This window comes from Pongo pygmaeus, chromosome 2 (assembly GCF_028885625.2).
Source record: "Pongo pygmaeus isolate AG05252 chromosome 2, NHGRI_mPonPyg2-v2.0_pri, whole genome shotgun sequence".
Taxonomy (NCBI): Eukaryota; Metazoa; Chordata; class Mammalia; order Primates; family Hominidae; genus Pongo; species Pongo pygmaeus.
The window spans coordinates 109145985-109170701 of record NC_085930.1 but is presented as its reverse complement, the minus strand read 5'-3'; the positions used below and the strand labels follow the sequence as shown (position 1 = coordinate 109170701).

Sequence of the window (24717 nt, the reverse complement as noted above, 5' to 3'; positions counted from 1 at the left end):
ATGATTCCACTAGCACATAGTCAAAAGCTGTTTAATTGTCCATTACCACCTTGCTAGCCAGTTTAGTGAGCCTCACTGGTCTTGGATAGCTTGGGCAGCAGCATTAGTTATTTCCACCAAGATTAAGGACAGGTTGTGCACTATTTTTTCAAGAGTCTGTATGTTGATGCCTGGTATTAGAATGTGAACTGGGCCAGGCATGGTGGCTCACGCCTGTAATCCCAGCAATTTGGGAGGCCGAAGTGGATCACCTGAGGTCAGGAGTTTGAGACCAGCCTGCCCAACATTGCGAAACCCGTCTCTACTAAAAATACAAAAAATTAGCCAGGTGTGGTGCCACACACCTGTGATCCCAGCTACTTGGGAGTCTGAGACAGGAGAATCGCTTGAACCTGGGAGGCGGAGGTTGCAGTGAGCTGAGATCGCGCCATTGCATTCCAGCCTGGGCAACAAGAGCAAAACTCTGTCTCAAAAAAAAAAGAATGGCTGGGCGTGGTGGCTCACGCCTATAATCCCAGCACTCTGGGAGGCCAAGGCGGGCAGATCACCTGAGGTCAGGAGTTTGAGACCAGCCTGACCAACATGGAGAAACCCCGTCTCTATTAAAACTACAAAATTAGCCAGGCGTGGTAGCACATGCCTGTAATCCCAATTACTAGGGAGGCTGAGGCAGGAGAATCACTTGAACCTGGGAGGTGGAAGTTGCGGTGAGCCAAGATCACGCCATTGCACTCCAGCCTGGGCAACAAAAGCAAAACTCCATCTCAAAAAAAAAAAAAAAAAAAAAAAGAATGTGAACTGCAGAATGAAACCAGCTGTTGGTTTGTTCTCCTGGGAGAGTGCTACAAGTCATTCTGTGGCAGGTTAGCAGAGCAGGCCCCTTCTAGCTCTCTGTACAGTTGTTGACATGGACAGTGGGCCCTAGGACTCCAAGGCAACAAGATCCTTCTGGAGATAGATACTAAGGCCCACAGAGGAATTCATAACCTAGAAGGGCACAAGTGACACCTGTCAGGCATTTGTCGTTATAGTCCTGGTCAGTCCATTTATATACAGTCTCAGCCTGTTTTTGCCCCATAGTTGCAGGGTGAGAAAAACTACATGTGGTACATCCACATCTGAAGTGCCAATATAAGTCAGTAATGCCCACGCCAATATGGGAGTCCTTTTGTCATATCATAATATTAAAGCAGTATAATCTTAGAGTATGCCTGCATGTGGACTTGTTTTAAGGGAGTCACTCAGCAGTTTGAGCCACTGATAGCTTAGAATGTGAACTGGGCCAGGCGTGATAGCTTGAGGAAAGTCCAAGACACTGGGTAATAGCCAGGCCATTACAATGGAATTACAGGATAGGATAGACTTCAGTAACAACTCCAGCATTGTTTGCTTGCCTCCTTCTCACCACAGCTGTACTGCTTCTTATCCAGGTGTTGTCATGCCAGCATGGCAGTCTTCTGTGAGACCGAGCAAGGTAAAGATTGATGATCCCACACGCCCCACCCCATGAAACTCCCCAGCCAGAGATGCTCTTGTCCAATGACATGGGGCGAGTATTCTGATTCCTGAGGCTGTAACTTATGCAGGGATCCATCACCCCTGTTACTTGACCTAAACCTTCAGCCTTGGTCATCCAACCTGGGGAGAGAGATCACATTCTGAAGAAATTTGGCATATCTTATAACATTGCCCACCTTGGGATCAGAAGTCCTGGTTACAACTGAAGGAACATTAGTTCCTCAATATTCTGTCAACCCTTTCCCTGTCCCCATGGGGTCCCACAAGAGAGAAATGCCCAAAGGTACCATTGCCTCCAGATTTAAATCAGGAGGCTCACTGGTGGCTCTAGTGGGTGGTGATTTCCAGCAGGAAGAAAGAAAAGAATGGCTGGGAGCTGGACGTGGTGGCTGACGCCTGTAATCTCAGCACTTTGGGAGGCTGAGGTGGGCGAATCACCTGAGGTCAGGAGTTTGAGACCAGCCTGGCCAACATGGCAAAACCCCGTCTCTATTAAAAATACAAAAATTAGTCAGGCATGGTGGGATGCGCCTGTAATCCCAGCTACTCCGGAGGCTGAGGCAGGAGAATCACTTGAACCCAGGAGGTGGAGTTTGCAGTGAGCCGAGATCGTGCCACTGCACTCCAGCCTGGGTGACAGAGTGAGACACCGTCAAAAAAAAAAAAAAAGAATGGCTGGGTATACTCAGATTGGGATTTCATAGGCTCAGCCTAATCAAGGGATTGCCTGGTCCTCCACCTGCCCCAAGTTCAGTATTTCCCAACATGCATTGCAGTGATGTGTTTCTCTTCCACTGCAGTGTCTAGTGTTCAGATGGCTTTTGTGAGGTGGGGGTACCACCCACTAAGTTGTTCTCCCTAATGGCTTTTTCATAGTTGTTTGAGCCACCCATTCCATCATTTTTTTTTCTTCCTAATTTTTTTTTCAAGTTCTACCATTCCATTATTCTATCAACCCATTCACCAGGTAATGTTAGGGAGTATAAAAGGTCCCATCATACGTCATGGGAAAATGCCCATTACTGTGTAGCTTGTGTGGCAGCAAATGTGGTGGCCTTGATTGGCTTGGAATCCTGCCAGATATCAGAATACAACAGAGGTGTTTCTCTAAAGCCATAATAGTGGTTTCCACATCTACATGGCATACTGGAATGGTGGTCCCATCTCCAGAACGTGTACCCATGGGAGTGAGGCTTCACCAGAATCCATGTCTGGGAGCTAGCTGTCCAATGTGGTCAATATCACACTGACATGGGCCCTCTGTCCAGATGATGTGTCGCAGTTCACCACATTGTATGGCCTGGGCTAAAGGCAGGCCTCACATTACTGTACTGGATCTTTGGCTTCCATCTCTTTTAGGGCAAGTCCTCGTGATGTGGCCCATTCTTGCATCTGAGGTGGACTTCCATGTCCCATTCTGTGGTAGATCCAATGGATAATTTTGGCCATTTTCTGAGCACATACTAGATCAGCTTGTGAGTTCATGTTCTCTTTTGAATGGTCCTATGCCATAAGTGACAAGTAGGTCTCTTTCCTAGCTCACAAACTGCTGTCATAGTCCTTGTCTCTACATAGGGGAGCCCTTAATGGTCCAATCATTAATCTGCCAGTCACTGGACATATGGCTAGTCCATTTGTAATGGCCCATAAATCTGTAAATGTGTAGCAGAGAATTGCTGTTATATTTTCCTGCACAGCCATCACCACAGCAGAGAGTTCACCCAGAGTATTGGGCAGAGTATCCTTGTCTGGTCTCAGTCAAAAGATGACTATCCTTAGGGTGTGTCTTAGTCTACTTGTGCTGCTATAGCAGAATGCCTGAGACTGGGTAATTTTATAAATAGAAATTTAATTTCTCACAATTCTGGAGGTGGGAAGTCCAAAATCAAAGTCTCCATTTCCACAATGGTGCCTTGAACATTGCACTCTCCAGAGGAAAAGAGCACACTGTTCCTCACATGGCACAAGAGCAGAGGAAAGCAAACCCACTCTCATAAGCCCTTTTTATAGGGACATTAATCCATTCCTGAGGGTAAGCCTTCATGACCTAAACACCTCCCTTAGGCCCCATCTCCCAACACTGTTGTATTGGGGATTTTTTGTTTTTTAGACACAAGGTCTTGTCATGTTTCCCAAGCTGGTCTTGAACTCCTGAGCTCAAGCAATTCTCCCACCTCAGCCTCCTGAGTGGCTAGGACTACAAGCATGCAGCACTGCACCCAGCTGGGGATTAAGTTTTAACATTTTGGAGGCGACAAAACAATTCAATCCATAGCAAGATGGATGGCTACAGCAGACCATTAGAGTTTATCAGCTTTGAGTTTCACAGCTCCCTCAGTGAGCCAACTCATACCATCAGCTGGAACATCTTTGAACCATGGGCTGCACCTAGCTAAGGGAACATCCCCTGTGGGCTGTTCGGCATCCTCTGGCAAGACAGTTACTTCATGGAGTTGGCAGACCCCCTGGGATCCCAATCAGTCTCCATCTTATATGTAACATTTCCGTTTAATGATGGTACTTGACTGAACCTGTCATGTTTTATTAGGATTAGTGAGCACTGTGAAAAAAATAAAATCAGATAAAGAAAAATTTTAAAGTTTATTGTTCAAACAAGAAGTACAGACCACAATCTAGAAGACTCAAATCAAGTGGTAAGAAATTAATCTTACAGCAGTTACAACACAGTTTGTAATGCATAAAGGGGGGGAATATTTTGACCTTTTTATAATTGGCTGTTATACATTCTTTTTAGGGCAAGTTGAGCTGTTTAAGCTTGTTGGTCTATAGCTGATTGGTTTAATTTCAGCGAATCAGGCTGGCAAGGATGTAAAGCTTACATTTTGCATTTCATTTACGATCAGAGACAACATTTCAGGAAAATCAGAATGATTTGTTTTGGTTACACAGTTGCGGGTAGTCAGCCTTAGGGTATTTCTAAACTGAGGCTTCCATTTTTATTTTTCGTTAATGATACCTGCATGAGATGGGCAGCTCAGGTCTTAAGGTCACATACAGTGCTTCAGTGGTCAAGTGTTCTGTTTCCATTAGAGCCCAATAGCATGCTAGTAGCTGCCATTCAAAGGGAATGTATATGGCAACCATCTTGGGTAATTTATATGTCCAAAACCCAAGGGCCTGGTGCACCCTGATAGCAGTCTCTTGTTGCCACAGCATCCAATCTGTATGGGTAGTAGTCAATGAGACCTGTAGTTTCATGGGCCTACATTAATGGCAGGCCCATGTTAATGCATAGTAGGCCTCTAGAGTCTGCTGTTGTGGAGGGCCCCAGAGGTGGCTGTGTTGTGGGTAATTTTAACTAAAGGAGGCAAAATAATACTCAGATGTGATACATGTTATCTCCAATAGACAAACAGGTATACCAGCTATTGAGCTTCTTTTAGGTGGGAGCTGCCAAGGACAATTTTTGACTTTATCAGGAATACTCCTCTAATTACTGGACCAGGTAGCTCCAGGAACTGCACTTGTTGGGCAAGTCCTTGGATCTTATCAGGGCTGACAACTCAACCTGCATGTGTCATATTATCTATGACCTTATGTATGGAGTGGTCAACTTGTTTCATGGGCTGGCACTGAGCACATCATTAATATAGTGGATGACAAGTACTTTTAGAAGTAACTGGACATGTTGCAGGTCAGGGGAATGGAAGTATTGCTATGGACTGAACTGTGCCCCCAAAATTCATATGTTGAAGCCCTTAGCTCTGATATGATTGTATCTGAAGTCCTAAAGCCAGGAATGAGGAAGGCTGTAAATGTCCATTGTTCCATACAAGAATGACTCTTCTCTTGGCTATTCAGAGATCATGAGGGATACTGCCCCAGTTTCCACAGGCCAAATGGCCTCCAACAAAAGCCATGGGGGAAGTCACCCCTGCCTGGCAGATCTATCAGGTCAGGACTACCGCCCAGGGCGTCCTGGAGAGGACAGTATAGGACCAAAGAGGATTATTCATGAGCCTAAGATCTCAGGAAACGTGCCTTGCTAAGTTTTAGACTTGCATGGGACCATCATCCCCCTGCTACCCCATCCTCTTTTATGTTTTATTGAGATAGGGTTTCACTCTGTCATCCAGGCTGGAGTGCAGTACGATCACAACTCACTGTAGCCTCGAACTCCCACGCTCAAGCCACCACGCCTGACTAATTATTTTTATTATTTTTGTAGAAATAAGGTCTCCCTGTGTTGCCCAGGCTGGTCTCGAACTCCTGGACTCAAGCAATCCTCCCACCTCAGCCTCCCAAAGTGCTAGGATTAAAGGCATGAGCCATCACACCCAGCCTCATCATCTCTTTCTTCCTTCCAATTTCTCACTTTTGGAATTGGAATACCTAATCCTGCCTATCCCATCATTGTATTTTGGAAGCACATAACTTGTCTGGTTTCATAGGTTCACAGCTGGAGGGGAATTTTGCCTCAGGATAAACTAAACCTTGGGTCTCACCCATATCTGATTTAGATATTTTTGAGACAAAGTCTCGCTGTTGCTCAGGCTGGAGTGCAATGGCGCAGTCTCGGCGCACTGCAACCTCTGTCTCTCGGGTTCAAGCAATTCTCCTGCCTCAGCCTCCCCACGTAGCTGGGATTACAGGCACACACCATCACGCCCAGCTAATGTTTGTATTTTTAGTAGAGATGGGGTTTCACCATGTTGGTCAGGCTGGTCTCGAACCCCTGACGTCGTGATCCACCCGCCTCAGCCTCCCAAAGTGCTGGGATTATAGGCGTAAGCCACCATGCCCGGCCTTGATTTAGATATTTAGATATTTAGATGAGACTTTGGACTTTAAATGTTAGTTGATACTAGAATTAGTTAAAACTTTGGAGGCTGTTAGGATGGAATGAACTTATTTTGTATGTAAGGATATGAATAGAGACAGTGGCTAGGAGTGGAATGTTATAGAATGAATATTTATGTTGAAGCCCTAACCCCAAATGTTATATTTGGGGGTGGGGCGCCTTTGGAAAATAACTAGGATTGCAGTAGGTCATGAGAATGGGGCCCTCATTCTCACTAATGCCCTTAAAAGACTTGGAAGAGGCACCAGTGCTCTTGCTCTCTGAAATTTGAGGACACAGGAAAAAGGGGACCTTCTGGCAAACCAGGAAGAGAGCCCTCACCAGCACTCAACCATTCTGGCATCTTGATGTTGAACTCTGAAGCCTACAGAACTGTGAGGAATAAATGTCTGTTGTTTAAGCCATCCTCTATGGTATTTTGTTATAATAGCTCAAACTGACTAAAACAGTTGCTAAAGATATATCCCTCCCAATCCCCTCACCCAAAGAACCAGGCCCAGTTACTTTTAGCAAGCCTTCAAGGAACAATTCCCATGTTATACAAACTCTCCATAGCACTAAGATAAACAAAATTTTTTCCAAATTCTTTTGCAAAGCTAGCAAAGCATTACCAAATTGAATCTACTTCTGTACTTAATAAAAACTCACTATGAACAAACAGATTTTACTTGAAAAGTACAGGGAAATTGCAAATATTTGCAAACTTTTCAAGAAAATGAATTACAAAAAGAAAAAAACATAACTCATAAAATTACAACGATGGAGTTTTTAAACTTGATATAATATAGCAACCAATCCTAATAAAAACTTTTTAAGTATAGGCCAGGCACGGTGGCTCACACCTGTATTCCCAGCACTTAGAGAAGCTGAGGCAGGATGATCGCTTGAGGCCAGGACCGCAAGACCAGCCTGAGCAAAATAGTGAAACCCCATGTTTACAAAAAATAAAAATAAAAACTTAGTCGGGCATGGTGGCACATGCCAGTATTCCTAACTATAGGGGAGGTTGAGGCAGGAGCATCTCTTGAGCCCAGGAGTTCAAGGCTGAGGTGACCTATGGTCACATCACTACACTGCAGCCTGAGCAACAGAGACCTTGTCAAAAACAAAAAAACAAAAACAAAACAAAACAAAACTGTAAGTATAATAATAATTGGGAAACTGTGCACTGTGTGCCCAGCATTGTTACAATAATGTATTCCTCACAACCCTATGAGGTAGCTCCATTTTATAGATGGAGGAATAAGATACAAGGAAGGTAAGTGATTTGCCCAGGGTCACGCACCTAACAAAGTGGTGGACTCAGGATTTGAACCTAGGGCACTGGGAACAAAATCTGTGCTCTTAACCACTAAACTACACTGCTTCTTCTAGAAATAAGATTAGAAGGAAACTTCCTAAATCCAACAGAACATCAGAATCCAACAATGAACATGATATGAAACTGCAGAATACTAAAAACATTCCCCCAAGAGTTAAGAGAAAGATATCTACTGTTCCATGTTTTTTGAAGTTCTTGCTAATGCACAACATAAGTGACATCAAATTAAAAGACAAATCATTATTTATTATAAACCTAGAAAAGCTAGGAAATGAATCTAACAAATTATTAAACCTAAAAATAATTTATCAACATAATTGGATCCAGATAAAATTTGTTTAAATCAATAATTAAAGTTTATACTAGCAATGACCAATAGAAATTGAAGTATGGCTTTCAAATGCAGCCAATTTTCCTCCATCCAAGAGCCCGAGGCTTTTTCAGGATTCACTTGTACTGAGCACCCACACCAGACTGGTGGTAGTGAGTTAATACAGTTAGGAAATGGTGCACATTCCCACACTCTGGAGGCTTAGTATGGTAGGGGATGAGCAGATAAGAACCAGAAGGTAAAACTACAGCTTCCAACAGGCAGGATGGTTCTTCTGCAGACATGACTGGCAATGTCCAACTCAGGGTGGGGAACCAGAAATGTCCAGCTCATGTGCTCATATAGTGTGGGGCTCTTCCCTGAAATCTGGGGGCTCCCAAAATAAGACAGTTAAAGAGGAAAAGGTCCTATCTGCATATCTTTTAAAGGAAAATGGAAAAAAATACAAAAAAACAAGCTGAAAACATTTAAAATACATATTCACAAATGGTAAAATTCCAGCCGTGTTATGAGCTCTGGTTTGTTGTTTTGTTGTTGTTGTTGAGACAGAGTCTCGCTCTGTTGCCCAGGCTGGAGTACAGTGGTGTGATCTTGGCTCACTGCAATCTCTGCCCTCTAGGTTCAAGTGATTCTTTTCCCTCAGCCTCCTGAGTAGCTGGGATTACAGGCATGCACCACCACACCCAGCTAATTTTTGTATCTTTAGTAGAGATGGGGTTTTACAATGTTGGCCAGGCTGGTCTCAAACTCCTGGACTCAAGTGATCTGACCGCCTCAGCCTTCCAAAGTGCTGGGATTACAGGCATGAGCCACTGTGCCCAGCCAAGTTCAGAAATTTCGAAAGGCCCTGAAAATCTTTAGGCCCCCAGTAATCCTTTCTAACTTTGTCTGAGACATCTCCCCAACCATCACATTTAATTCTGATTTTCTTGATCCTCAACTCTCTTTCCTTTCTTCTGCATTGTCTGAAACATACACCACAGTGCACAAAATCACCCCTCCAGGTGACATGACTGACATTGCCCCTCTAGCCTCCTCCTCCACCTTTGTCATACTGCGGATCCTGTCAGCCTGTTAAGAAGTCTGGGGGATGGAGGCCAGGTGCAGTGGCTCATGCCTGTAATCCCAGCACTTTGGGAGGCCGAGGCAGGTGGATCACGAGGTCAGGAGATGGAGACCATCCTAGCTAACACGGTGAAACCCCATCTCTACTAAAAATACAAAAAAAATTAGCCGGGCGTGGTGGCAGGCACCTGTACTCCCAGCTACTCGGGAGGCTGAGGCAGGAGAATGGCATGAACCCGGGAGGCGGAGCTTGCAGTGAGCTGAGATTGCGCCACTGAACTCCAGCCTGGGCAACAGAGTGAGACTCCGTCTCAAAAAAAAAAAAAAAAAAAAAAAAAAAAAAAAAGAAGTCTAGGGGATGGAAAGAGAACAGGGTGAACATTAGAGTAAAAGGTTCACCAGCACTGGGCCATTATTGCAAGGGTGGAAGGAAAGGTGATTCAAGCTCATGGACTGACATATGACTGCAGGAGGAAAGATGGTCTGGAAGATAATTAAGGCACAGTTCTCATCTTGAAATTAAGACAGCAGTTGTAGTGAGAAAGGACTAGCTGATATGGAAAACAGATTAGTTTGATACTACTATTTTACCAAAAACCTCATCACTCTGAATTCCAATCATCCAGGAATGCTGCTAGCTGAAATGTTCAATCATCTATATTACAGCCATGAAAGTCAAGTCTTCTTGCAGTAAATTTTGACTGTAAGGTTTTTTTTGTTTGTTGTTTTTGAGATGTAGTCTCACTCTGTCACCCAGGCTGGGGTGCAGTGGCACAATCTCAACTCATCACAACCTCTGCCCAGGTGCAAGCAATTCTCCTGCCTCAGCCTCCCAAGTAGCTGGGATTACAGGTGCACACCACCATACTCGGCTAATTTTTGTATTTTAGTAGAGACGGGGTTTCACCATGTTGGCCAGGCTGGTCTCAAACTCCTGACATCAAGTGATCTGCCCACCTCAGCCTCCCAAAGTGCTGGGATTACAGGCGTGAGCCACTACGCCCGGCCGACTATAACTTTTATTTAGGAAGCAGGATGCAGTCAAATAGTTCAGAAATGGAGTAAGTGTGCAGGTCAAAGCATGTTATCAGTAGGATATGACTGCCCAACCCAATACCTAGATAAACAGACACTCATTCACACACAAATCCATTAGCTCTTCAAGGCTGAAGTACCAGTAGTAAGACTTCCAGGGCTACAAGTAGAAGATATCAATGAGTCTTTATATGTTATATATTATGATGCCACTTCCTTCTTTAGAAGCGTCTAGTCCAGTGGATGTAATGGGAGGGAGAAGGGAGCCTGTGCCCACGTTTATGATGGCTCAATTTGAATTTTAAAACTTAAGAACTAGCATATTCAAACTATTTTGTATATAAAGAAATAGATACCATACCTGATCTCAGAAGCTTACAAGCTTGTATGAAAGTATACACATATGAGGCTGGGTGCAGTGGCTCACACCTGTAATCCTAGCACTTTGGGAGGCCGAGGCAGGTGGATCACCTGAGGTTGGGAGTTCAAGACCAGCCTGACCAACATAGAGAAACCCCATCTCTACTAAAAATAAAAAAAATAAAAAAATTAGCCAGGCATGGTGGCACATGCCTGTAATCCCAGCTACTCGGGAGGCTGAGGCAGGAGAATCGCTTGAACCCGAGAAGTGGAGGTTGTGGTGAGCCGAGATTGCACCATTGCACTCCAGCCTGGGCAACAAGAGGGAGACTGAGACTCTGCCTCAAAAAAAAAAAAAAAAAAGAAAGAAAGAAAGAAAGTATACACATACACAACTATATATGTGTATACTTTGTACATATGTGATACACATATCACCTTGTAAGTTGAGAACAATTTACAAAAACATTTAACAGTTATACATTGTAGCACCAGCTAATTTAAAGCATTAAGTCCAAATCAATAGAAGTATAAAAGAAAACTATTTGAAGAAGTATAAAAGAAAAACTATTTGAAGAAGAAAGTCAGAGATGGCATAAATCTTGAACATTGTGAAGGAAGTGATTAGCAAACAGGAAGAAAAAGTTTTCTAGCTAGAAAACACAAAAATGATGAGAGGATGTAGCTTACAGTACAAATTTTTAAAGTAGCTGTGGAAGGAGATAGCCAAGGAGCAGGGAAGAATAATCTTGCAGAATGACTTAAAAAGTGACTTTACGTAAATGGTTCAGTGGAGGAACTGCAATAGAATAAAGAATATAACTGCTGTTCTTGAGAAATGCAGAATCTGATTATAGAATGCATACTAACAAGATAGAGTTTTAAATAGTTTTTTAAGAGAAAGAAGGAAACCTACAAGTTAATGACAGATGTAATCCCCAATTTCCTACTACTAAGTAAGGATCAGACTAAGTTGCACCTACTCTCCCACCTTAGTGACCCAAGGAAAAGCAAGTAGGTATGGTCTCCACTGTGATTAGTGGTCTCCAAGGAGACCATGATGAACATCCTTCTTATAAAGACAGCGTAACTCAAAGGTCTTTGCTCTCTGTCTCAGAAAACCATGCCTTAAGAAGATGACCGAGCCAGACCTGAGGGCTTCTCTCCAGCATGAGTTCGCTGGTGGTGATTAAAAGTGGAACGCTGACTAAAGGCTTTCCCACACTCAATACATTCATAAGGTTTTTCTCCAGTGTGGACTCTCTGGTGCACAGTAAGCTGTGAGCTGTCACTAAAGGCTTTCCCACAACTATTGCATTTATAGGGTTTTTCCCCAGTATGGGTTCTCTGATGTACCATAAGACTAGAATTATAACTGAAGACCTTCCCACACTCATTACATTCATAGGGTTTCTCACCAGTGTGAATTCTCTGGTGTATAATGAGGTATGAGTTTTGATTGAAGGATTTTCCACACTCATTGCATTTATAGGGCTTTTCACTTGTGTGAAGTCTCTGGTGCCGAATAAGACATTTACTCACACCGAATGCCTTACCACACTCACTACACTTAAATGGTTTTTCTCCAGTATGAATTCGCTCATGTTCAACAAGTTGAGAGATCTGATTGAAGGCTTTCCCACATTCACTACATTTGTATGGCTTTTCCCCAGTGTGGAGGCTCTGATGTCGAATAAGACATTTACTCCGACTGAAGGCTTTGCCACATTCATTACATTTATAAGGCTTCTCCCCAGTGTGGGTTCTCTGATGGTCAATGAGATTTCTATTGGAACAGAATGCTCTCCCACATTCATTACACTTATAAGGTTTCTTACCAGTGTGCAGAACCTGATGTCGAACAAGATTTTTACTCCGACTAAAGGCTGCCCCACACTCCTTACATTCATAAGGTTTCTCCCCAGTATGGGTTCTCTGGTGGTCGAAGAGTTTGGAGCTCTGATTAAAAGCTTTTGCACATTCATTACATTTATAGGGTTTCTCCCCATTATGGAGTCTCTGGTGTTGAATGAGATGGGAGCTGTGCCTATAGGCCTTTCCACACTCACTGCATTCATAGGGTTTTTCCCCTGTGTGGGTTCTGAGATGAACAATGAGCTGGGAGGTTTGCCTGAAGGTCTTCCCACACTCATTACACTCATAGGGTTTCTCTCCAGTGTGGATTCTCCGATGACCAATGAGGTGTGAACTCCAATAAAAAGCTTTGCCACATTCGTCACATCGATAGGATTTCTGTCCCTTTAAAACTCCTTCATGTTCAACAGGACTGGAAGACAGACGTGGATGTTCCCCAACTTCCTTATATTCCTCATATCCGTCTTTTGTGGATTTTTTCTTATCCTCATCTGTTATTTCCAAGAAATCACTTTCTAGTCTGCTCCCTTCTTCATTTGAGGGTTGTCCTTCTAACTCTTCGAAGGTATCTTCACAAACATCTCCAGTCTCTGTTTCCCCAGGAACCACCCCAAAGAATCCCCCTGATGTACTATTAGATGACTCTGATCCTTTAAAAATTTCCTGCTTCGGAGTCAGCTCTGAACTCTCCATCATGTTCCTACCTGCTGCCAAAAGAAATAAGACAACAACTTTTACTCATTTCTTTTCCTGTTGAAGAAACAGAATCATAAAGAGCTAACATACCTGAAAAAAGTCACATTATGGTTAAGAAATGAGATGACACATTGAGAACAAGAGCAAAATGCTCAATTGTATCTTAGGGATAGAAAAACAAGGAAGAAGAAGATGGTCAGCGGAGGAGGGTGGAAAAAAGATATTGAGCCAGCACAGCCAAGTCAGAAGGGCCATTGGAAAGCAAGAGACTGGATTGCAAAGCATGCTGTGATCTTATATAAGTCACTCTCATGCTATGTCTCTTTAGCAAAATGGTAAACTTTGAGTTCCCTTCCAACCATGACATTACATGGTTCCATGGTTCTCAGAAAAGATGTTGGGAGAGGGAAGGCTGGCAAATACCTCAAGTCAAATATAAGAAAGAGACAAGGAAAAGATAGGAATGAGTTGAGAAATTTCTACTATGAGTGTATGATTAGGAAAGCGTACAAAAAGGAGAGATGTGTATGACAGGACAGTAACAAGATCTGGAGAAGCTATCAGTTGAGAAAAGCTGGACAGCAGTATTGAAGGAGACAGCAGAGTTCTAAAAGTGGGGATGCCACTGGCCCTCAGAGCACTGGCCTGGTAAGGAGCCAGTTGTGTACTCCCAGAAAAGATAACAGGGACATCAATCATTTGAAATATAAATTAAAATGTCTTTGATTCCCTAGAATATAAAGGAAATGAACAGGTAAATATTTGCCTTTTGGAATTCTGAATACAAAATCTGGGAGAAGGCAGAGTAATCATGGCCATGGAAAAACACCAAAATGTGGGTTCCTTTCAATCACATCTGAATTGGGGCCACAGCCATCATGTCAGTTAGCCTATGGAAAGTTTAAGATGTCTGGGTGAAAGATTCCTAAGCCCACCCTTTCCAGAGTTGGCTACTGCCCCATACACATCAATCACAGCACCTGCCCTGCCAAGAAGCCCTTCCAGGAAACTGCACTGCCCCAGTCTTTGCAGAGAGGAACACTTAGGCAACCATGCTCTGTGGCAAGTGACCCTGAACATCATCCCATGATGGACTGCAAGTGATTGGACCAGTACCAGGTACCAGACCCAAGGGCAGCTTATCTGTAGGTTAGTCTTCAGCCTCTGCCATGGCCTAAGCCAAAGCTCTGCCCAGCCGAGATGATGGGTAATGGCTACAGCAATGGGAATCTGTCTCTAAGGAAATGTGGAACTAGAAGTAGGGCAAAATTACGAGTGGTAATGGAATCTGAAGTGATACATGGAGAGACGCCAAGCCATTAGGAGACACAGCAAGCAACAAATATAAGGGAACAGGAAGTACAATTAGGAAAGAACTACGAAAAGGACAAAAGATTCACAGTGAAGAAAATGGGCAGCAGGAGGAGTACAAGCAGAGAGAAAACAGATACACTGCGAGCAGCTGCATTACATTCACACCGGAACACAGGCATCAACATGCATTTGCTTTTGCTGCTCTGGCTCCCAGGCTGCCCTGAGTCAGGGCCCTACTTCCCAGTCTGGTCTAGCTGATCAGTTTCTTCTGGGTTCTCATTCCTTTAAGCCTATGACTCACAGCTCCTTACTTACAATAACTTGAGTGGCTCTCTATTCCTTACAACTAAAAAAACCCTACCTAAACCACCTTATGTCAATCAATAATGAGGTGAAGAGAATGCTGATCATTGTTCAAGCTGAGTGCAGAGAGGGTCCCTATTCAAGAGGACCCAGGCAGCTCCATACACACTGACTCTTATTCACTCTAGCTTATCTCCGTTTGGAAATTTTCATAGTAAAAAGTTTAAAAAGAAAAGGAATATAAAAAACAGAATGGCAGCATGCAGACTCTAAGTGACTAGAAAACAGAATCATTACCCAAGGAAGTCATGCTACGGTCATTTTCCAGCATCATGTTCCAGTGCAGTGCTCTCTGACTGAGTGCGACACCTTTCCATTTCTTCTGAGTATAGTCCTCAGACAGGTCCTCATACGCCACAGTATCCTGGAATGACAAGCTCCGATTGCTCAGGAACATTCACAGCCTGAAGGGCAGAGTCATCAGGGGTACAGAGGGCACAGGGTATGGGCTCTTCATGGGCAAAAGTATGGGAGAGAGGAGCTGAGATGACACCTCGAAAAGGACCAGTCCAGGGCAAGATAGAGTCCATTACCTCCAGGGGAAGCAATGAGGCAGGAGAGCCACAGGAATAGTCTCGGGGCAGAGTCCTGGGGGTGAGACCTCTAGCCATTCCTGGACCAGACTCATGGGGACGTGGGAAAAACACAAAGAACCAAGCTCACCTGGGGCCTGACCATCCGAAGTACAGTTGCCCCTGCTTGGTCTCCTGAGTTCCCCACTTGTGGAAGGGTAGGAACTGGAGAAGTACATTGAGCTGAGGGAGGAAAGAAAGCTATGAGTGGGACAAGCCCTGCTTCCGGCTCCCATAAGATCTATATTCCCAATAAGTGGATTCAAGAGAACCCAGGCACCTCCACACACACTTGACTCTTAACCTCTTCCATAAGGCATTATCCCAAGAGTGCTGTGAATTTTCCCTGGAGGGTACAGTACAAGGTCCTGGATCAAGCTGAGAACTGGGTGTTCCTCCAAGCCCTCACTCTCTTCAACCTTTTTCAAGGAAGCTATTCTGGCCACACTCTCTCTCCCATGGCTTCCCTAGCACCAGCCAGCCCTGATTTTCCCCTCACAGTTGTGGTTCCTCATGCCTGCTCCTGCCCTCTCATTATGGACACTCCTTGCAACCCAGGCCCCAGTGCTTCCTTGTTCTTTCCGTCAGCAATCTGACCAACTCTCATTGCTTTAATACTGCTCTCACAGTTCTTACTTCTCTCCTAGACCCCTACCACATGCCTCCTGTTGCCTATGGGACATTTCACTTGGGTGTCCTGCAACACCTTAAGTTCAGTGTCTAAAATGCATGTTCTTACTACCTTCCTCTCTGGATTTCCCAAGTTATGTCAATGAATTCACACACTGGCCAAAACATTTTAATTCCTCTGTTTTCTTCAAACACAAGTCCCATGGATACTCCCAAAACTTATCTACAGGTTCAACACAATCCCTATCAGATTCCCAGGGGGCATCTTTTTAGAAGTCGAAAGCTGGTCCTAAAATTTATATGGAAACTCAAGAGAACCATACAGTCACAATTCTTCTTGAAAAAGAGGAATAAAGTTGAAGGACTCAAACTTCTCAATTTCAAAACTTCCTACAGAACAAGTCTTCAATTTATTGTATTCTTGTCATAAGAATAGACATATAGTTCAATGGATTAGAATTGAGTCCAAAAATAAACTCATACATCTTTAATCATTATTTTACAATGGTGCCAAGATCATTCAAAGTGGAAAGAATGATCTTTTCAACGAATGGTGCTGAGACAACTGGATATGCACCTGCAAAATAATGAAGGTGGCGCTCTACCTCACTCCATCTATAAAAATAACTTCTAAAAAATCGAAGACCTACATATAAGAACTAAAACTTGCCGGGTGCAGTGGCTCACGCCTGTAATCCCAACACTGGGAGGCCAAGGTGGGTGAATCACCTGTGGTCAGGAATTTGAGACCAGCCTGGCCAACATGGCAAAGCCCCGTCTCCATTAAAAATAGAAAAAACTAGCTGGGCATGGTGGTGGGCCCTTGTAATCCCAACTACTTGGGAGGCTGAAGCAGGAGAATTGCTTGAACGTGGGAGGCAGAGGTTGCAGTGAGCCGAGATTGCGCCATTGAACTCCAGCCTGGGCAAGAGAGCGAGACTCTAGGTCAAAAAAAAAAAAAAAGAACTAAAACTCTAAAACTCTTATAAGAAAACTGTGTATAATAAGTCTTTGTGACTTATACCTTTGTGACAATGGATTCATGAACACCAAAATCATATTAAAACAAGGAAAAAATAATAAAAAATAAATAAATTGGACTTTACCAAAAGGAAAACCTCTTGTGCGTAAAAGAAAATAAGAAGAAAGTGAAAAGACATCCACAGACTGGAAGAAAACACTGGCAAATCATGTATCTGATAAAGACTTGTATCTGGAATATATAAATAATATATTTATATTCTTTAATATATATATTTATATTCTTTATATAGAGAGAATATATATTTATATTCTTTATATAGAGAGAATATATATTTATATTCTTTATATAGAGAGAATATATATTTATATTCTTTATATATTACAACTCAATAATAAAAAGAAAAAAATAACAAATTTTAAAATAGGGCCAGGGCACAGTGGTTCACGCCTATAATCCCAGCACTTTGGGAGGCTGAGGCAGGCAGATCACCTGAGGTCAGGAGTTTGAGACCAGCCTGGCCAACATGGCGGAACCTCGTCTCTACTAAAAATACAAAAATTAGCCGGGCATGGTGGCAGGCACCTGTAATCCCAGCTACTCAGGAGGCTGAGGCAGTAGAATCACTTGAACCCAGGAGGCAGAGGTTGCGGTGAGCTGAGATTGCGCCCCTACACTCCAGCCTGAGTGACAGAATGAGACTCCATCTCAAAAATAAAAATGAAAATGGCCAAAGGGTCTGAATTGACATTTCTCCAAAGAAAATATTAAAATGTCTAATAAGTACACAGGATAGTCATCAGGGAATGCAGATTAACCCAACAATAAGATAGTACTTCACACCCAGTAAGGTGGCTAGAACAAAAATCCGATAATAACAAGCAATCATTGGAGGCCAAGGTGAGTGGATTGCTTGAGTCCAGGAGTTCAAGGCCAGCCTGGGCAACATGGCAAAATCCTCTCTCTACAAAAAATACAAAAAATTAACCGGGCCTGGTGGCACGCACCTGTGGTCCCAGCTACCCAGGAGGCTGATGTGGGAAGATGGCCTGGGCCTGGAAGGTCGAGGCTACAGTAAGCCAAGATCACACCACTGCACTCCAGCCTAGGGGACAGAGCAAAACTCTTGTCTCAAAAAAATAAATAAAAAATCAGTGAGAATGTGGAGATATTGAAACTTTATCCACTGCTGGTGGAAATGTAAATTGATGCATACACTTATGAAAACAGTCTGACAGTTCCTCACGAAGTTAAACATATATTTACTAATTGACCTAGCAATTCTACTCCTATATATTATATATATACCCAAGACAAAAGAAAATAGATGTCCATACAAAAACTCATACACAAATGTTCATAGCAGCATTATACATAATAGTAAAACGGAAGAAACAATCCAAGTATTCATCTAGCTTTTCATATTTATTGGCATAAAGCTATTTACAGTATTGGTATTCTCTTAAAATTAAATAACTATATCTTCTTTTTGTGCACACTCTTAACAATCCAGGAATACAGACATCCTTAAACTGACATGCAGAATAGACAAAAGAAATCTCCAACAGACGTGACACTAAATGGTAAAGACATAAAAAGCTTTGCAATTAAAAATAGGAACAATCAAACATTGTAATCCTAGACAATGTAATTAGACCAGAAAAAAAATGCAGAAAATAGACAAGAAAGATGCAAAGCAAATATACGCACGAATGGTATGAAACATCACCTAAAAAATTAAACAGAATGAACCAAAAAAACAGAACGTCGTAAGACATTCGGGAGACTGAATATATAATCAATATATACTCAATAACTTTCCAACACAATAGCAACCAATCAGAAGATGAATTAATACAATAGCAACAAAAATATAAAGTACTCAGAAATAAAGCCAATAAAAAATGTACAAAACCTTAGTGGAGAAATAGAAAACTCTGCCTAAAGACATAACAGATATAAATACATTTTGTATGGGAAAACACTCCTTCAAGATGTCAGTTTTTTCTAAATTAACATGCAAAGTCAACAAAATCCCAGCCAACCACAATGTAATTTTTCATAGAGCTTGATAAGCATACTCTAAAATTTAAATGAATGAGTAAAATAATAGTTAAGAAAACTTTTTAGATGTGGAAAGTTTTGTTCTACCAGACAATATAAAGCTGTAGTACTTAAAACAGCGTGTATTACTGAAGAAATATAAATATGCAAAACGTAGATAAAAGGAAAAGTACAGAATCTTGACACAGGCTTATACACATATGTAAGTTTTGTTTTTTTGTTTCTATGGAGACGGAGTCTTGCTCTGTTGCCCAGGCTGGAGTGCAGTGGTGCAATCTCTGCTCACTGCAACCTCCGTCTCCTGGATTCAAGTGATTCTCCAGCCTCAGCCTTCCAAGTAGCTGGGATTACAGGCATGCACCACCATGCCCAGCCAATTTTGTAAGTTTGATGTATGACAGTGATAGTGTCACCACAGTGTTACCTAAAAAAAAAAAAAAATGGGGTTCATTCACCTGGCGAGTAACAAACGATTGTGAGAATGCAAGTTTGGATCAATAGGAGTTTTATTACTTGGTGTAAGTAAGGAGGACACTGGGAGTATTTTCCAAAGCAGCGTCTCTCCGAGGGAAAGTAATAAGAGAATTTTATGGAGCAATGGAGAGGCGAGAGGCTACATCATCTCATGTATAGGAGGGGTCCCAGTGGTACAGATGCAGTGAGTCATTATGCCAGCACATAAGTCATGTGTTATAGTAATGAAGCTATAGCTACTCCCCAGGTGGAGACTTTAGCATGGTAATGAGAAAAGTTCACTCAGGTTCATCTATAAGTTGCTGGGGTCTGTCAGGAGCTGGTTTTTTTTTTTTTTTTTTTTTTTTTTGAGACAGAGTCTCACTCTGTCGCCCAGGCTGGAGTGCAGTGGCACCATCTCAGCTCACTGCAAGCTTCGCCTCCCGGGTTCACACCATTCTCCGCCTCAGCCTCCTGAGTAGCTGGGACTACAGGCACCTGCCACTACACCCAGCTAATTTTTTTGTATTTTTAGTAGAGACAGGGTTTCACCGTGTTAGCGAGGATGGTCTCGATCTCCTGACCTTGTGATCTGCCCACCTCAGCCTCCCAAAGTGCTGGGATTACAGGCGTGAGCCACCATGCCCGGCCTGGGGCTGGTTTTAACTAACTAGGTGACTGCAATCCACACAGGGTTTAGGAAGAAACAGGCTGCAGGGCAGGAGGCTGTAAAACTGGCTGATTGCTCAAGTTGATTAAATTCCTACGATCCCTGGAGGCCCTCTCTGTCCACTTACAGCAGCAAGACCTTCTTTTAAAAAGAGCCCCAGAACCTGTAAAATTAACCTGTGCCAGCAGCTGTGCTTGCTTAGAGAGACAAAGGCCAAATATCAGTAACCACAAAGGAGAACTTAGCTCAGCAGTGCTACCCAGGCCTGAATCCTTGCTTCATTACCATATTAAAATCTCCACCTAGAAGGGAGAAATACACTTTGCTAGGCACATATAGTGCTGGGTACAAAAGAAACAATGAGACTGGCCAGGTGCGGTGGCTCACGCCTGTAATCCCAGCACTTTGGGAGGTCAAGGCGGGTGGATCACCTGAGGTCAGGCGGGTGGATCACCTGAGGTCAGGAGTTCAAGACCCGCCTGACCAACATGGAGAAACCCCGTCTCTATTAAAAACACTAAATTAGCCAGGCATGTGGTGCATGCCTGTAATCCCAGCTATTTGGGAGGCTGAGGCAGGAGAACTGCTTGAACCTGGGAGGCGGAGGTTGCGGTGAGCCAAGATCAAGCCATTGCACTCCAGCCTGGGCGACAAGAGCGAAACTCCATCGCAAAATAAAAAAAAAGAAAAAAAAAAAAAAAGAATGAGACTGAGCACACTCCATTTCTTCCCATAGGGCCCCACCTCTTTCCAGGATCCCTGCCCCGCTACATGCCCTAAGAGACCTTAAAAATCCCTCTTCACCACACCCAGAGGAGGGTACTTCGAGCATGAGCTTTTCCTTCTCCATTCCTTCATCAACAAATAAAGTTTCTGCACTGCTTAACGAAACTTGGTCTCATGTTATTGGCATGAACACCACCAGGGAGGTAAAGGACCCACTGAAGTCAAACGACTCCCCTTGAGAGTTGGTAACAGCAGCATTACAAGTCAGTGGGAAAAATTAAACTAGTCAATGAATTGTGTTGGAACAATTGGCTAGGCAAATAAAAATAGTAAGTAAAATCACACAAAAAATAAAGAAACTTAAAAAACAAAGCTAAAAGGCTGAGCGTGGTGGCTCACGCCTGTAATCCCAGCTCTTTGGGAGGCCAAGGTGGGTGGATCACGAGGTCAGGAGTTCAAGACCAACCTGGCCCAGATGGTGAAATCCCATCTCTACTTAAAAAAAAAAAAAAAAAAAAGCCAGATGTGGTAGCAGGCGCCTGTAATCTCAGATACTCGGGAGGCTGAGGCAGAGAATTGCTTGAACCTGGGAGGCGGAGGCTGCAGTGAGCCAAGATCGCGCCACTACACTCCAGCCTGGGTGATACAGAGTGAGACTCCGTCTCAAAAAAAAAAAAAAAAAAAAAAAACAAACAAAAAAAAAAACCATAAAGACTCTAAGAACCCTGGTGTAAGCAAGAATTTCTTAAGACAACAAAATGAAAAGAGTGAATATATTTGAATACATCAATATGAAAAAAATATCTGTCCAAAAGAAAAGCAAAAGAAAAAAACACCAAACACAAACCACTAATAGAAGTGGAAATCTAATAGCCAACAGGAAGTATAGTTTGAAAGTCCACAGTAAAACTAAAAAGACATATTCCTTATGCTACAGGAATTTAACTTGTAAGAATCTGCCCTGAAAAACACTTGCACGGGTATTCAGACATTTACACAGGTATTTACTAGAATATTCTCTGTAATAACATAATACTGGATTTAACCTACTTGTCCAACAATATGCCTAATAAAAGTAGCATTTTTATAGGATGAAATACCATACAGCACCTAAAAGGAACATACTAGATCCTTATGCATCACCATGACTGTTCCACTATTCACCAGGTGGTCAGGCTGTGCTGCCAAGATTAAAAGGCCATCCAAGGAAGGGACAGCACATGATTTGAGGTCGCTGAGGACAGATACCAACCACATCAGGCCCCAAGAGGTACAGTGTATACTTACAGCAAAAGGAGAAACAGGGAACAAGATCCAGCCTCCTGCAATGCAAAGATCCCCCACAGCCAGCAGATCCACTCCACAGCAATAGGGCTGGTGTGATGCACACACCCCTCTTAGTAAGGAAGAAAGATCTCAATTCATCCTCCCCACTCCTATGGGGTGTGAAATACAGAAAGCTGAGAGAATGAATGAAGGCCACTGACTTAAGAGATTAAACATAACAAAGGAGTGCACATGAAGCCTGAAGCAGTGAAAGACACAAGGCATTAAATGCAGCAGCACAGGCTGTGAGGGCTCTAACTCTGCAAGGAAATGTTCCAGGCTCAAGGTCACTCTTACATTCTTAACTTGGCAATGGGCTATAAAAAAAAAAAAAAAAAAAGACATTAAAAACTGTTAATTCTTCTTATCTCCCAGTTTAGATATTCCTTCTTTCATTAATTTAACAAACACCTTCTAGGAGCACCTACTATGTCCCACACACTAAGGTAACAGCAGTTAATAAAGCAAACAAAAAGCACTGCCCTGGCAACGGGCTCATGGGAAGATCAACCAATAAACAAATATATGCTATGTTAGACGGCGACAGGTGCTAGGAAGTGAAATAAGAAAAAGGGAGAAGTCTCCCATCCAACTACTAACCAGGCCCGACCCTGCTTAGCTTCCGAGATCAGATGAGATCGGGCGCGTTCAGGGTGGTATGGCCGTAGACAAACAATGAGAACACATGGTCACAAGAAGGGGAACATCACACTTCAGGGACTGTTGTGGGGTGGGGGGAGGGGGGAGGGATAGCATTGGGAGATATACCTAATGCTAGATGACGAGTTGGTGGGTGCAGCGCACCAGCATGGCACATGTATACATATGTAACTTCCCTGCACGTTGCGCACATGTACCATAGAGCCTAAAGTATAATAATAATAATAATAATAATAAATAAATAAATAAATAAATAAATAAAAAGGGAGAAGTCTATGCCAGATGTTTTCAATGTCAGAAAACCTGGAGACTAAGATTTCCGGACGGTGGCTACTTTCACTTTTCTTCCACTTATCTAATTGTCTCTAATAAGTACGCTTTATTCGCATAATTGGGTGAAAAGATAAAGCCAGGAGAAACCGGGACTCTTCCAGATTCTCTGCCCCAGACGCCTGGGGCGCGAAAAGGTACGCCCTCGGCGTGGCGGGGCGGGATCCACGGCCAGACTCCCGCCCCAGGCGCAGCCTCCAGGCGGGGCCTCGCCCGCCACTCTCGCCCGCACAGCCGTCCCCACTCCCCACCCTGCGCCCGGCCGGGCCGCTCACCGACTCCGCCGCCGAGAGACAATCATCCAACCTCCGCCACCGCAGCCAACCGCCCCGCGCCTACCTCCCGGCTGCCCCAGTTGCGCACGCGCGTCGCCTTCCCGGACTCTCCACGGCCTCTCTAGGAAACTGGGAGGGCCAACGTCTCTGCTTCTCCCTGGCCCCAGGGCGGCGGGCGGCGGGGCTTGTCCAACATCCCTCGCCTCCCTCGGCTGGACACTTCCCTTCCACGCTCTGATGCCCAGGCGCGCTCCAGACCTCTATCGGCTTTGGCGTATTATCCTACATCCCTCCCATCGGGTCTGCACGACTGCCCTGGAGGCCTCTCTCCCTTCAGGGAATCAGGGAAGAAAGGGATCCAAAGCTAGCGGTGAAAATAGGGCCAGCGGCCTGGCGCGGTGGCTCACGCCTGTAATCCCAGCACTTTGGGAGGCCGAGGCGGGCGGATCACGAGGTCAGGAAATCTAGACCATCCTGGCTAACACGGTGAAACCCTGTGTCTACTAAAAATAAAAAAAATTAGCTGGGTGTGGTGGCGCGGCGTCTGTAATCCCAGCTACTTGGGAAGCTGAGGCAGGAGAATCGCTTGAACCTGGGAGGCGGAGGTTGCAGTGAGTCGAGATCGTGCCACTGCACTGCAGCCTGGGAGACAGAGCGAGACTCCGTCTCAAAAAACAAACAAACAAAAATAGGGCCAGCAAATCCCCAAACATAAAACCCTTGAATGGAGAAATTCCCAAACAAGGCAATAAGCCCAGCACTGGCCATGAGAGCACATTATCTCCTTTTAAGTAAATGCTACAAGCCCTAGGCACACTTTTGCAACTGTTCAAGGGTCATCAGGCTGCACATGACTGACCAAGACACTCAATTGCCCACTTTGGATGGAGCTGCAGCTTTGTGGGAAAAACAGATAATAAGAAATTACACAAATACATCAGTGTCAAGTGGTTACGAACACTACGTTGAAATGTAACAGAGTTATTTAATTGAGAGCGAGTGATGATAATGCTTGTATTTTTTCTGGTACTTTTCTGTATACTTCCGGTAGCTCATAACACACTGGCTGCCATGCATTGATTTGAGTTGCCCAAGGAAATAGAGTCAGTAACTGGAATAGCCACTGAGTCCAAATCTTTTGGTCTTTTCACTACGGTGCTTCATAAAAGCTCTCCCGTCCCACATGCCTGTAGAGGGAGAGTTGGGGATAGCATGGCTCCTAGCTGGGATCCCAGAAGCTAGGGGTAGAAGGTTGTGGGCAGGATAGTGAGGAGGGCAAGATTCCAAGGAAAACTAAAATCCCTGCCCAGGAACGGTTGCCACCTGGGA

General features: G+C 43.8%; 1 protein-coding gene and 1 pseudogene across 6 annotated transcripts; both read right to left on the bottom strand.

Moving 5' to 3' along the window:
* Positions 1 to 4100: 4100 nt before the first annotated feature.
* On the bottom strand, positions 4101 to 23492 carry ZNF852 (zinc finger protein 852). Of its 6 annotated transcripts, none has more exons than XM_054479543.2 (6): positions 23389 to 23458; positions 22421 to 22440; positions 22085 to 22233; positions 15364 to 15455; positions 14938 to 15064; positions 4101 to 13034 (listed from the first exon to the last, which is right to left on the bottom strand). In XM_054479543.2, coding segments are annotated over exons 2-6 (1824 nt in total). In that variant the 5' UTR covers positions 22423 to 22440; positions 23389 to 23458; the 3' UTR covers positions 4101 to 11580. The 6 variants fall into 6 exon arrangements, 5 of the variants coding, with proteins under 5 accessions (XP_054335518.1, XP_063518067.1, XP_063518066.1 ...); XM_063661997.1 differs by lacking the exon at positions 22421 to 22440 and adding an exon at positions 22892 to 22988 and having other exon boundaries at positions 4101 to 13031; positions 23389 to 23425; XM_063661996.1 differs by lacking the exon at positions 22421 to 22440 and adding an exon at positions 22892 to 22988 and having other exon boundaries at positions 23389 to 23424.
* LOC129034499 (5S ribosomal RNA) lies at positions 22656 to 22793 on the bottom strand (annotated as a pseudogene).
* Positions 23493 to 24717: the final 1225 nt, after the last annotated feature.

Bases quoted from the DNA above. Each gene is read 5' to 3' on its own strand.
- ZNF852 (XM_063661996.1), bottom strand. From the start codon at position 22,983: ATGGTACATGTGCGCAACGTGCAGGGAAGTTACATATGTATACATGTG. The intron at 15,456-22,084 runs GTAAGTATACAC...TTCCTCCCTCAG, and splicing joins TCCCTGTTTCTCCTTTTGCT to CTCAATGTACTTCTCCAGTT. The intron at 13,035-14,937 runs GTAATGATTCTG...TTCTTTTGGCAG, and splicing joins CCGTAGCATGACTTCCTTGG to CAGGTAGGAACATGATGGAG.